This window comes from Galleria mellonella, unplaced genomic scaffold (assembly GCF_026898425.1).
Source record: "Galleria mellonella isolate WM207_F2 unplaced genomic scaffold, CSIRO_AGI_GalMel_v1 utg132, whole genome shotgun sequence".
NCBI lineage: Eukaryota > Metazoa > Arthropoda > Insecta > Lepidoptera > Pyralidae > Galleria > Galleria mellonella.
Window position 1 is genome coordinate 2,080,325 of NW_026441989.1, and position 12,823 is coordinate 2,093,147.

Below are 12,823 nucleotides of genomic sequence, written 5' to 3' on the forward strand. Positions count from 1 at the left end.
ACAATGTTTCCTTAATAAATTCAACGAAAACTGAAGTCTGCGAAGAAAAATACGGCACGGAAACTAAGCGAATTCAGATTTGTGAAAAGAATTAATTCATGCTATCTTAATTAAATTAAACAAACTCTGTCGAAAAAAAAAACACTTTCAGTTTCTTGACATCTTATTATTATATATGTTTCTATTATTCTTTCCAACTTATTCATAAAAAAATTAAACCTTCTACAAATATACTTTAACTATGCAATGTTTTGTAATTTTTTTTAAATTGGGAATTTAATGTAAAAGAAAGAGACAATACAGTCCAATTATGAGAGATTTGACGTTTTTATGAATAAGGAGGTTCATTTTTTATTTATTTATATTCAGTATTACAGATCAAAATTCGTACATGAGGAAAGAACATATGAAATTGAAAATATGTTTTTACATAGTTACCTCAATACATATAATAGAATACTTTAGAATACTGATGACAAAACTGTGTTTGATTGAGTGGTTAACACAGTGTGAATACGTGTGTCGCTTATTGATAAATATGCCCTGCAACTGTCTACGCAATACCCATACGTAGTCGGCTGCTAAGTAATTGAATTTTCAGGAGCGAGACTCCGGCGTGTCGCCCGGGGCCATCCCGGCCACTAATAACAGGGGACGACGGATGACACGCCGCCAGTTAGGGCATGTTTTATGAGCGCCGATGGTCGCCGACCCCTACGCCCGTTACAGATATTGCCCAAACTTCATTTTGTAACAATGCCTTCTCGTGATAATTTCCTGCTGACACTGTCAACTCGTAATAGGGGTAAAGTATTGTTAATAATTAAACGCGAGCAAATATCAACATCAATTCATTCTAATGTTATAAACGAAAAATGTATTTGTTTGTTTGGTTTTGACGCTTTAATGGCTAAACGATTATCATGAAATTAGGCATATGAGAAATATTTTTTGAACACAGCTAACCAATTGTACATTGGTTAGCTATGATAATGATCCCAACGAAGTCACGGGTAAAAGTTAGTACAATAATAAAAGCTACACGTCGAATATTCGACGCAATAATATTAACTTCACCAAGTTACACGATACCGACATTAGGTATAATCGTGAAAATGGAAGAAGAAAAGTTTCTCTGCATTAAATACCTACTACAATAATGTAGGTGTACGCATGTTTACGCATAAAATATGTACATATATTCGTATCCTCCAAATCAATACTTGGAATAAAATTATGGAAGGGCTTCACGCATTTACCTAACCGACTTGGTAATCAGTTAATTGCTATTTTATTACCAAGAGGCTTACAAGTTTGCGGAGGAAAATTACTTTGGAAAGTAAACTGTTAAAATTGATTTAATGGTAAATAAAGTACCTATCTAACTGATGAGATTTAGTGTTTTACTATTAAATGTTTTGCTAATATAATAAAATTTTAGTTGTCGATGTCTGTAAATGTTATATGTACATGTTATATTTAAAAAATAAGACCAATAAATGTCAAAATAATCATTATTAGAAATTTTGTGTTTGTCTGTTTGTTTCGGCGTCACACTAAAATTACTGCACCAAATATTCAATAGGTACTATTTTCACAATTATATTTTTTTTATACAACTTAGAATGGCAAACAAGCTGACGGCCCATCTGATGGAAAGTGGTAACCGTCGCCTATAGACATGAGCAGTACCATGGTCATAACAGAGTATACTGTTTAGCCCATGATACCCCCCATGCGTTGCCATTCCTGAGGACTCAGATGTTATACCTCCGTACCCAGTAAATTCACGCCATATCCCACCCTTCAAACCGAAACACAGCCATGCAAACACAACTGCTTTACGGTTGAAACACGAATGGGACAGAGGTACCCAAGCAATCGACAAAGTCTCCCTCTGGTAAATTGTGTTGTGTGGTAAATTCCTTTGGTGTATTTCTGAAGATGTGTTTGTTGTATTTTGAACTTAAAATCTGCTGTAAGTTTCATTCTGAGACGCTGTCTAGAAGTAGTCTATTTCATAAATTTTCTGAAAGCCACGTTTACGAAGTAGCGGGCAAAAAGATAGTTAATAATAAACATATTGGACTTTAGAATGAGAGTATATGTATATGAGGGTAGATACGTGCCTGTAAATATTTGAAGGCCATATTTGCTTTTAGTCCTCCCCGTACGGTTAAGCGGACGTTCCACGCTTTATTGCTGTTACATACTTAATAGTAACCCTCTTAGTTAATTATGCGGACCGTGCAGACCCGGGAGAAGGCTACTGAAGGGTTGGTCCATCCTGTAGTGATGTTAGCAGAAGCCTCAAGTACCAAGACTAATTTATTTGTTGCCCTCTTTCCAAAGAGCTTAACGAGTGACCTTTGAAACGCGTAGTAATTAGATTAAAATATACTTAAAGTAACAAAGGCATTTATTTATTAATTATTAACATACAACAAGAAAATAATTCATTTAATGAAGAATAAAGTTGATAGCTGTAATTAATTATAGAGGAATTCTGTGATTAAATAGAATATCTAAGCGTGTGATTTCATTTGTAACTTGCTCAGTGATTGACTTGAAAGTCGTCTTTTGTGTTTGGAACCATTAATATCAATTATTTTTCAATAATGTCTGCCCAAATAAATTCATTTTAACGAGTAGTCATCTGCGTATCGTATCTACTTGAAGAAGTACTTATCTATATTTAGAATATATTTAATTTAAAGTATAATTTATAATTATTATCCTAGAATAAAACCTAATAACAACAGCATAATAGTAAACTCTTTTAATTTACAAAATAATTATCGAAAATTATTAAAAAATATATTAAAAAAAAAGTCGAATTAAGAACATTTTCTTTTTTAAAGTCACTTGAAAAGAGAAAATTATTTCAACCTTAAATTCCTATTAATATCATAGTGTAGATATCATTTCTTTTAGTTCTTTATAATATATAAATTTATATTAGTATATTTAAATAGTTTGCTACCTCATAGCGCCTTGATGGCTTACCAAATCGCTATGAAATTTGGTATACACGTACTAACGGGACTGTCAATTGCCGCTGCCCTACAAGAAGCTGAAGACCGTGCAAAATGGAATAGCATCATAAGAAAGACAACAGATACCTTTCAAGGACACGACCTTCAGTAATGAAGAGGACGAAGAGAGAGTACTATGTAGGATAGAGCAAGACTACGCTTAGCTTATATTTATTCCGAGAAGTAAATGTAATGTCCAGGAAATACGGGATCACTCAATTAAAACAACCTTAGTTGATACTCCAGGTTTTATTACTACCTTCCGAACTTTTATTACAAAAGTACCTTCACTACAGTAAACATATTCCGGTCACACAGACGAAGTCGCGGGTAAGTGCCAATAGACTCCATAAATAGACAAGTAGTCGAAACAATAGCATATTGCCGTTTGTAGATTAGATACGTAGCTTAACCTTTTTATCTTATAAGCGGCAATAGCGCAATAGTTTATAAGCAATTTATTCTATTATACAATTGTTTATATAATTATTATTCAAGCTGGTTAATTATTTACGGAGTCACTAACATGAGATGGTTTCTATTATTTCTAGAAGTAAAACAAGTAGGTATGCATGAAAATGAGCCTCATAACTTACTTGAAAATCACCGCAAAGGCACGACAGATGAATGCCATCGCCTGCTACAAGTGCAATGTGGTCATGGTAGTGAAGTGGCGTGTTGGCCCGGCACTCGCAACCAGCGTCGCCGCAAGCAGTGCGGCACCCGGCGGCACCGACTGTTCCTGTCGGTTCCGCGCTCCACATGCGTTCCAGACGTTGAATCTGTTGTTTGTATTTTTTTTATACAACAAATGTGGCTATTGAGAATATTTCTCGCCTGATAGTAAGCGACTATAATTGGCCGTGAAAGTTCCTAATATTAAACATAATTCGCAGTTACGGAGTCTTCAGACATGAACATTTTAAATCAGTTAGCCTTACTTAGCCTTTCGTAAAAAGTAAGTAGGTATATAATTACTTGATTAATTTATGATATATTATTATTATACTTATATTGATTGATTAATTATAGTACTGGAATTAAACAAAATATAATTTAGTATAAAAATATTAATTCAGTATAATTAAAATTGTATACCACAAATGAAACCGTCTTAAATTGTGACAAACCAATTATTTTGAACTGAACTAATTTTGATAAAACTTCCATGAGACTAATCAATAAGTACATCCTTTCAGATATAAAAAAAAAATCTAAATTGGTTTAGAACTAATGGAGTTATGGGGTAACAAACACAAAAAAAAATACAACCGATGTGATAACGTCTTTCTTTTTTAAGTCAACTGAAAATTGGCAGATAATTGCAACATAGCCACGCTCCATCAAACTAAAGTTATGAACGCTTTTAATTCCATGAATATGTAGTAATAAATCTTCATTTCGATAAAGTCAATGTAGTTTTCGTTACTAACCCCATATTTGTTCTCTCTCTTAATTATTAGTTTATTAAAATACTGTTTATTTTCCAAAAAAAAAGTAACATTAATATGCACTACGGATATTTTATATTCCAATTTTTATGAAAAGAAATGTTCAATCTAGTTATTAATTCTTGAGAGCTGGGAATGGCTGGTACAACATGACATACAAATACGAAGCTGTTTATCTTCGTAGACAAGGAGTACTGTAAGTTGCTAGCTTATTTATTATTCCACCGGTAAAAGAAACAATAACAGAATATCTGAATGTATTTGAATAAATCATAACCAAAAAATCTATTTGAAGTATGAATATGTAGAGGTAGACTCACTTCAATGGTTACGCTTTGGTTTGCAGCTGGTATAAATCTATGAGTACATAACAGTCTTTCTTCAATGTTCCAGAAGATATGATGATGTGACGGAGCTGCGACGCCACCGTGCGTGGGCGCAGCCAACCCGTAATGGGTCGCTGCACATGTTGCATCCGGGGATGCTGTGCCTTCGTGATGCTCTACAGAAAAGAATATAATAAATATCTCTTGTCAAGTTTCCATCTAGTACCAAACTAAGCAGTGTTGAAAATAATAAATTATTATTATTATTTCAGTCATTAACAGTCCACTGCTGAACTTAAGTCTTCCCCTTAACGGGAGTTTTGCCAGTAGTTGCCACGCTTGGCAGGCGGGTTGGCAACCGTAGATAGGCTTTTAGAGATGTTTAGATGTAAGAGAGCCCCTTCTACTCCTCCCTTAACCATAAGCTCCCTTAGTTGCCACTTATAAAACCCACGGGAAAGGAAGGAGTGGCCTCTTCTATGCCGGAATCTACAAGGCTAGTAAGCAGGGAGAGTTTGCTCAATGAATACGACAACTGATAAACATACGTAAATACTTTTCTTTGTAAATGTGTATACATTTTATATATAGAAATCACCCAACTAAATACAAACATATATGGTTTTGAATACAAATGTATTTATTGTGCGTTGATCAAATCCATTACAATTGGAAAATAAGACAATGTGTTAAACAGCTATACCACTATGGTTCTCGTAAACATGCATTTATACAACATTTTAGGATTCTTATCACGATTATATATTTATTTGACCATACTGATTTTAAGTGATATGATCAATACGTGAGATCATGTTTAAATCATAACCATGGTTCTTGCAGTAGGATTGAAAAACAGTGAGTTTAATATTTTTGATGGTAATTTATATATTTGTCCTGTTACTGATGGAAGTAATTTATCAATTTCTTCCGCCTTCGTAATGAATTCAAACTATAAAGTGAGAATCGAATATTCTAAATAAATAAATAATTTTTGAATTTCTGATGCATCTGATGCATTTCCTATGTACCTATATCTCTAGAAAAAATTAAGTAATTATACTAAATTCTTTTATTTAATTAGATTATGACAGCGTTCTAATAATTTTATAATGTTACATAACACAATATGATATAAAACTATTTTTTTTCTATGCATTAATATTTTTTAAATAAATCCAGTACATGGTTAGGTTATATCCTAAATTAATACATAGGCTACTTCATATTAGTATATTGATTCACATGACCAAACAAAAAATAGTTTATTTGCTTGAAATATGGTGTGCATAAACTAATGAATGTAGTTTTATATATTCTACTTTATGTAATGACATGCAAAAATTTCAATCACAATTTATTATAATAAATATTATTAATTCAAACCACTGTAAACAATTGGTATATAAATAAATATACAAAATGGTTGAATCCTCACAAACTGGATTGTGGCACTCAAATTATTGCACCTATAAGATGCTATTATAATGTTAAAGTATCAATAAAAGAGTTTTATAAAAGCTGCGTATTAATCCGATATAATTTCCATGTCAAAGCGATGAACAGAGACTTCGCGTTCCATTTCCTCGCCTGTGATTGCTTACAAAAGCTATGCAAAAAGAAAAGAGAAAGCATAAGGGGAACAACGTCAGCGTTTTCATTACTTACATGGGTCTATGTTCAATCCAATACATTTGGCTTGGGTTTGTATTTTGTGTTACTTTTTAAGCTTGAAATATTCAGAAAATTATGTAATCAAGTAATAACTGTTTAACTATATATTATATTAAGGTTATTTTATTTAGGAACTCATTTTATATTGGGCTTTGTTTACTAAATTGGTTTAATAATGAACTACTAGAGATTTAAGAAAACTGAACCAAGACGTTTGTAAGAAATGAAATGAAATTTATTATTCATAAAAACAAAGCTGTAGTTGAAATAAGTTACAGTACTAATATTAATATTATCATTTTAAATGGGTACAGTAGTTGTGATTTCAGAACTGGCCTCCTAAATAAGTATAATAACCTTTGTTATGAGATTGCCTTTGGTGATTATCATATTATTTTGTTATTTTTAATACGGTTTAATATTTTGCATTTAATTCAACTAATAATGTTATGATGTAGTAAAAAAATAGTGAATATCTGTAGAACGACTCTTGTAAGTTAAAATAGTTTGAAAACGATAAAGATTTTCAATTCGCATAAGGTCAAATATGACTCATCTAATAATTTGTAATACTAAAATCATAAATAGTTCTGGAAACAATGAAATACATTCATTCTTAGTGTAATACATTTGAAAATAAAGCCTTATGGCTTACATTATATAAAGAATACGATATCATTTCCAAGATTAAGGAAGTTATTACTTATAGCCTGCCGCCTTCGTAACTGGAGACGACAATTTGCCACGCGAACATACTACATCAGTCTATAGTAGAGGTTTTACTAACACGAGTAATTACGGTCATAATAAAGGGTTATTACTGTAATTTAAGACCTACCTATAAAACCCTTCATCTGTAAGTAATTATTACGACCTAAGGTTTTAGCTAAATCAAATAAGTTCTTCATCGTCATCATTTCAGCCTGTATCTATCCTCGGCTAAAAATATGATTTCCCCAACGCTTTCTGCTATATGTGATTGTCCGGTTTTTAATCTTTTAATTTTCTACTGTTTTTAATTATTTCTTATAAGCAGCATATATATTGCTTCAACTCATAATAATATAAAACGAAACATATTATCATCATATCATATTAACCGTTATCTGTTCACAGCCGAACATAAGCCTCCCCCATCGAGAAGGGAGGAGGGTTGCCGATAGTTGCCACGCTTGGTACGTGGTTTAGCAGTTAGGCTTTTGATGATATTTTAAGAGAGACCTTGCTGCCCATTCCTCAACTATTAAGTGACCTTAGTCGCCTCTTACGACACCTACGGGAGTGGAAGGGTTGATACCCATACAACTGATATATAGTTGATATAAAAGGTGAAATTAACATCCTTTTATGGAAGGTTGTCTGGAAGAGATTGCTTAGCAATAAGACCGCCTTTTGTACTACACTATACTTATTGAAAATTGTTTTAACAAATCATGTTATGTTGGTGCAATAAAGTGTTAAATAAAATAAAATAAATAAATAAATAAAGTATATTCTATGAGTGAAACTGAATATTTTCTGAAAGTAATATGTATCAAAAATGATGAAAAATTTAGTGCTGCCCATATTAACTGTACAGATAAATGCGCCGTGTTAATATGGAAACTCAAACATTTTCTTTGCGATTAATATAATATTCAGATTCTTAATAGAATATTCCCTTAAAAAGATGCAAAATTTCATTTTACTGGATATATAGGTATGTCGTATGTTATAAATAAAATATATAAAAAAAACAACAACGATTTTATAAAAATAATGGAATTTCGTGTGGGGTTTAATATTTATTGGTTTTCCGCCTTGGGCACAAGCTTTTCTGCTCGTCTTCCAATAACATTAAGGGTGAGTCTGAAATTTGCATCGCGCGGTATTTTTCGTAGAATTCTGGAGCACGTGAAAATTGTATGAAGCTGCACGCGTGTGTAAAAGCCTAGCGAAAACATTCGATTTTTTTTATTTCTTACCCAGTCTAATAACTGCGTGACAAGAAATCTCAGTGGAAGCTTATAAGTAGTATTTCTTACTTCTAAATAAAATTGTGATATGAAGGATTACATCTCACAGTTTATATCATAATCCTAAATGATCGCATATAGGTTATACCTTGGTCGTGTGGTCCCAGCATACCCACCCCTTCCTTTCCTGTGAGTGTCGTAAGAGGCGACTAAGGAACAGCGAGGGATCGACATCAGGGTCCCTCTTAAAATATCCCTAAAGCCTAACTGCGGTTGCCTAGGCGGATGTTTTTTTGATGCGTGAAAATGGTATGGCCTGCGCTAACGGGATATGCTAGCGGAGCACCAGTGAAGGGTGATAGATGAAAATGAAAACAGGCCAGTTAGCCCATCATGATGAATTTATCAGAAATTAAGCAAGATAGTTTCCAGGGAGAACCATGAGGAGGTCGACCTGGTTGCGTATATTACTAGCGATGGGATTCTCAGTCTCCATTATTAACAATCCCTTTCCCCCCTACCTAGGCGGATTAGCAACTACTAGCAAAACTCCCAAAGCAGGAGGCTTATGTTCAGCAGTGGACAGTTAAAGGCTGGTAAGGTTATACCTGTTTCTCATTGATATTTCTATACTTCTATAATATAAAATAACACTACCTTGTAAAATACTCACCATCGTGAAATGCAAAAGCACCATCCACGAATTCTTCTTCATCTACGCTTTGTGACGTAGCGCGTCGCACCAATATAGTCAAGTTAGCACCTTTGGACGTCACCGCTTGACGTATGAGGAATCTTCCAGAGGGATCTCTCGCCTCCCTCACGGATGGCCCACAAACTCTTAAAAGAGCCCGATCCCCTCTTTCTGATCGATCACCTCTATCACCTCGCCCTCCAAATTCGTGGACACCTTCTATAATCTCAATATGAGATCGACAGCTTTGTAACCTGAACAATTAAAATAGGTAGTAAGAGTTGTGAACGTAACTCTTCGACATATAAACATTTTGTCAAGCACGTTTGAATTTAGCGGATTAATATTAATAATTATATTTAACCGACTTCAGAAATGGAGGAGATTCTGAATTCGGTTATATCTTTTTTGTCTGACACCTCAAAATTTCGTTATTTAAAATAAAAACCAATTTGGAAAACTCTTTATTTGAAATACTTTCAGATTGATTTCATAAAAATAATATCAAAATCTGTTTAGTAATTTAATTTTTAAATCTAAATAACTAGTCTGTTTTGTCACGAATAAATCTAATTTTTTTTATGGAAAAAATCTACTTAGAAATAATCATTTATCTCCCTTTTACCCTCTTTTACTTACGTATAATAAACAATAAAGAAACCTAAATTCGACATTAATTTTCTGATAAATCTTAATACTAATCCATTATACTCTATATATTTAAAAAAGCAAATGGAACAAAATGGAATAAAATGGGGTGGGGTCGAGCGGTATCAAGTAGGGCGAAGCGGGATCGAGTGTTTCACAGCTTTGCGATGTATCGAAAAACAATATATAAATTTGTATGTATAAATATGTATGCAACAAACTTTTAGTTCGAGTAAATATAAAATTGTGTTCTACAATAAATAAACCTAATTCAATATTAATTTTGAATTAAAAATTAAATTACTGAACTTATTTTGATAAAATTTCTATGGGACTAAATTGTAAGTATATCCTTTCAGATAGAAGAAGAAGAAGAATAGAATTTTCCAAATCAGTTTACAAGCGATGAAGTTATGAGGTAACAAATATAGAAAAAAAAATAGTACGGAATTGAGAATTTCCCTCTTTTTGAAATCGTTTGAAAAAGATGGGATTATGAATTTTTAGTAATACATGACAAAAAAATTAAGTTTCCTAGGCTATATATGTATAAATTTTTAACATTCTGAAACTAGTTCTCTATGAATCGATCATAAATAGATGTTTAAAATTGTTTTATAGAAAACTATATAAATATACATACAGACACAATCTTAACTTTCATTAAATGTTGCTGCGTCTTTTCAATTAATATAACACTAATTTTGTGCTCATTTTATCCTTCAATGTTTCAAACAGAAAACATCATTTTATATTTCAATTACGTTTCGCTTTTATATTAATGATTAGGATACGTAAATTTATTCCGAAATTGTTATAAATTTCTGTTATTCGTTACACGTGTATATATTTTTTGGGGTCATGACAAACAAATCACAATGTAACGATTGAAATCCCTCATTATTTGCGGTCGGCGGCTTGGTCAGGAGGCGGTCGAATAAATCTAAAAAAGATGCTTGTCCGGACGGTTATGCGATACAGCCGCTTTAAAGGGTTACTAATGTATTGTACATAAATATTCATTATCTTGTTTGCTTCCCTAACAATGTAACGTTTAATGGACCTGACGCGAATATAAATAGATGGACTAAAATATCGTTCCCTAAAAATATGCGTAAATTCACCCGCTAGGTTTTAATAAGACAAGATCAAACGTACATTACTTGGGTAATAAGGAGCTTTTTATTAAATTCTATCTACTTATATGTTGATATTTCGTATGTCATATCCATATATTTAGATTTATATTAAAAAAGTTATCATCAGCCTATTTTATATTTTATTGCCTGACTGTACTGGTATAATGAAATAATAAAATGATTAAATAAACTATTGAAACTGAATTTAATCTTCGTTAAGCTTACATGCTTCGTTAAGCTTAAATGTTGAACTTGGTATTTATGGCTACGAGTAGGTATATGTTAACCGCAAAGGCTGTTGCAAGGAAAACGGAACTAAATATTTAAACTAGTGACCAACACAAATAGTAACAAGTACGTACGTAAAAGTAAGTAAGTAAAAAAAGTAGTATTTTTTTATATTATGACATATATATATGATAAACTATTATTATATTTAACTCGGAAAAAGGGAAAAAAACTCTGTAAATGTATAAGATAGACTACATGACGAAGATATGAAGGTTGTCGCATTAAAATATAGCGACAGAAGCAAGAGAAAAAAAAAAACCGCAAAGGTTATTGAACAAATATAATAATTAGTTATATTTGTCGTCAATATGTGAATAAATCTTACCTTAGATTATAATTAAACAGTGACACTTGCACCACATCGGTGGGTGCACCAAGCAAGTGCACAACGCACTGAGACCGCCACGCTGTCGCTCTTGTGTCGAAGTGACCGGAGCGCGCGCCGCCGGGACCGTACGCGCGGACAGTAGCACCACACCCGATGCGACCTCCGCCATTGTTATGCGATACTTCGTTCGCCGCCGAGTTGCTGTCTATTATCGCCATTCTATCCACTGTATACCCACAAAGTTCATATTACACTCTCAGACTAACAAAATTTTCATATACAATAACTGTGGAATAGTTAGGAGTCTCAAAATTAGTCGAGTATTCACGACAACAATACGTAAATTAACTCGATTATATTTTACAATTAAAATAAAAAAATAACTGAATCTCTAAAACAATAGTCAACCAAATAAATATACTCGATAACGCATATATTCACACCAAATCATTTTTTTTATACAACTTAGAATGGCAAACAAGCTGACGGCCCACCTGATGGAAAGTGGTAACCGTCGCCAATAGACATGAACAGTACCATGGACATAACAGAGTATACTGTTACGCCCGTGATACCCCCCATGCGTTGCCATTCCTGAGGACTCAGGTGTTATTCCTCTCTACACAGTAAATTCACGCCATATCCCACTCTTTAAACCGAAACACAGCCATGCAAACACAACTGCTTCACGGTTGAAACACGAATAGGGCAGAGGTACCCAAGCAATCGACTTTTGTACAAAGTCTCCCTCTGGTAACATGCTTAACACTTTTTTTTTACCACAAAGGTATCAAATTGTATCCATATATAAAAAGTGATGTCTCTCGCGTTGTTCGTGTGTATAGAATACGGTTTCTACTTTCCATTAAATGAGCCATCAGCTTGTTTGCCATACTAAATATCATAAATAAATAAGCTTAATTTTTATCACTTTTTTTATATCATCGCCTCATTATTGACTTTTTTAATATTCATAAATTTTGTCTTGACATAATTAAATTAAACCCCTGAAGCAACTGTATAATAGTTTGTTTATCAGACTTAATAAAGTGTAAAAAATACTAACACTTTCTAACTTGTAGCTTGTCTTTGTAATTCAATAGTGTTACGTCTATACTCTTTTCCTTGCTTTGAAATTACACTACATTTTATTAATAAAAATTATGTTTACTCGTAGATAAAATTCAACAAAAACATATTATTTTATTATTGAGTTATATATTTGATTAAAAAACAAATAGTGTATGTATAAAGCTTCTTATAAAAACGTATTTACATAACG

General features: G+C 32.7%; 1 protein-coding gene across 1 annotated transcript in view; it reads right to left on the reverse strand.

The window, feature by feature from the left end:
• Positions 1 to 12,823, reverse strand: part of LOC113518546 (uncharacterized) — an 88,481-nt gene that overhangs the window by 8,746 nt on the left and 66,912 nt on the right. The window contains exons 11-14 of the mRNA XM_052903051.1: positions 11,539 to 11,767; positions 9,115 to 9,389; positions 4,807 to 4,988; positions 3,632 to 3,817 (exon numbers count right to left, since the gene is read on the reverse strand). Of these exons, the coding sequence (XP_052759011.1) occupies positions 3,632 to 3,817; positions 4,807 to 4,988; positions 9,115 to 9,389; positions 11,539 to 11,767 (872 nt within the window). The remainder of the gene's footprint in view (positions 1 to 3,631; positions 3,818 to 4,806; positions 4,989 to 9,114; positions 9,390 to 11,538; positions 11,768 to 12,823) is intronic.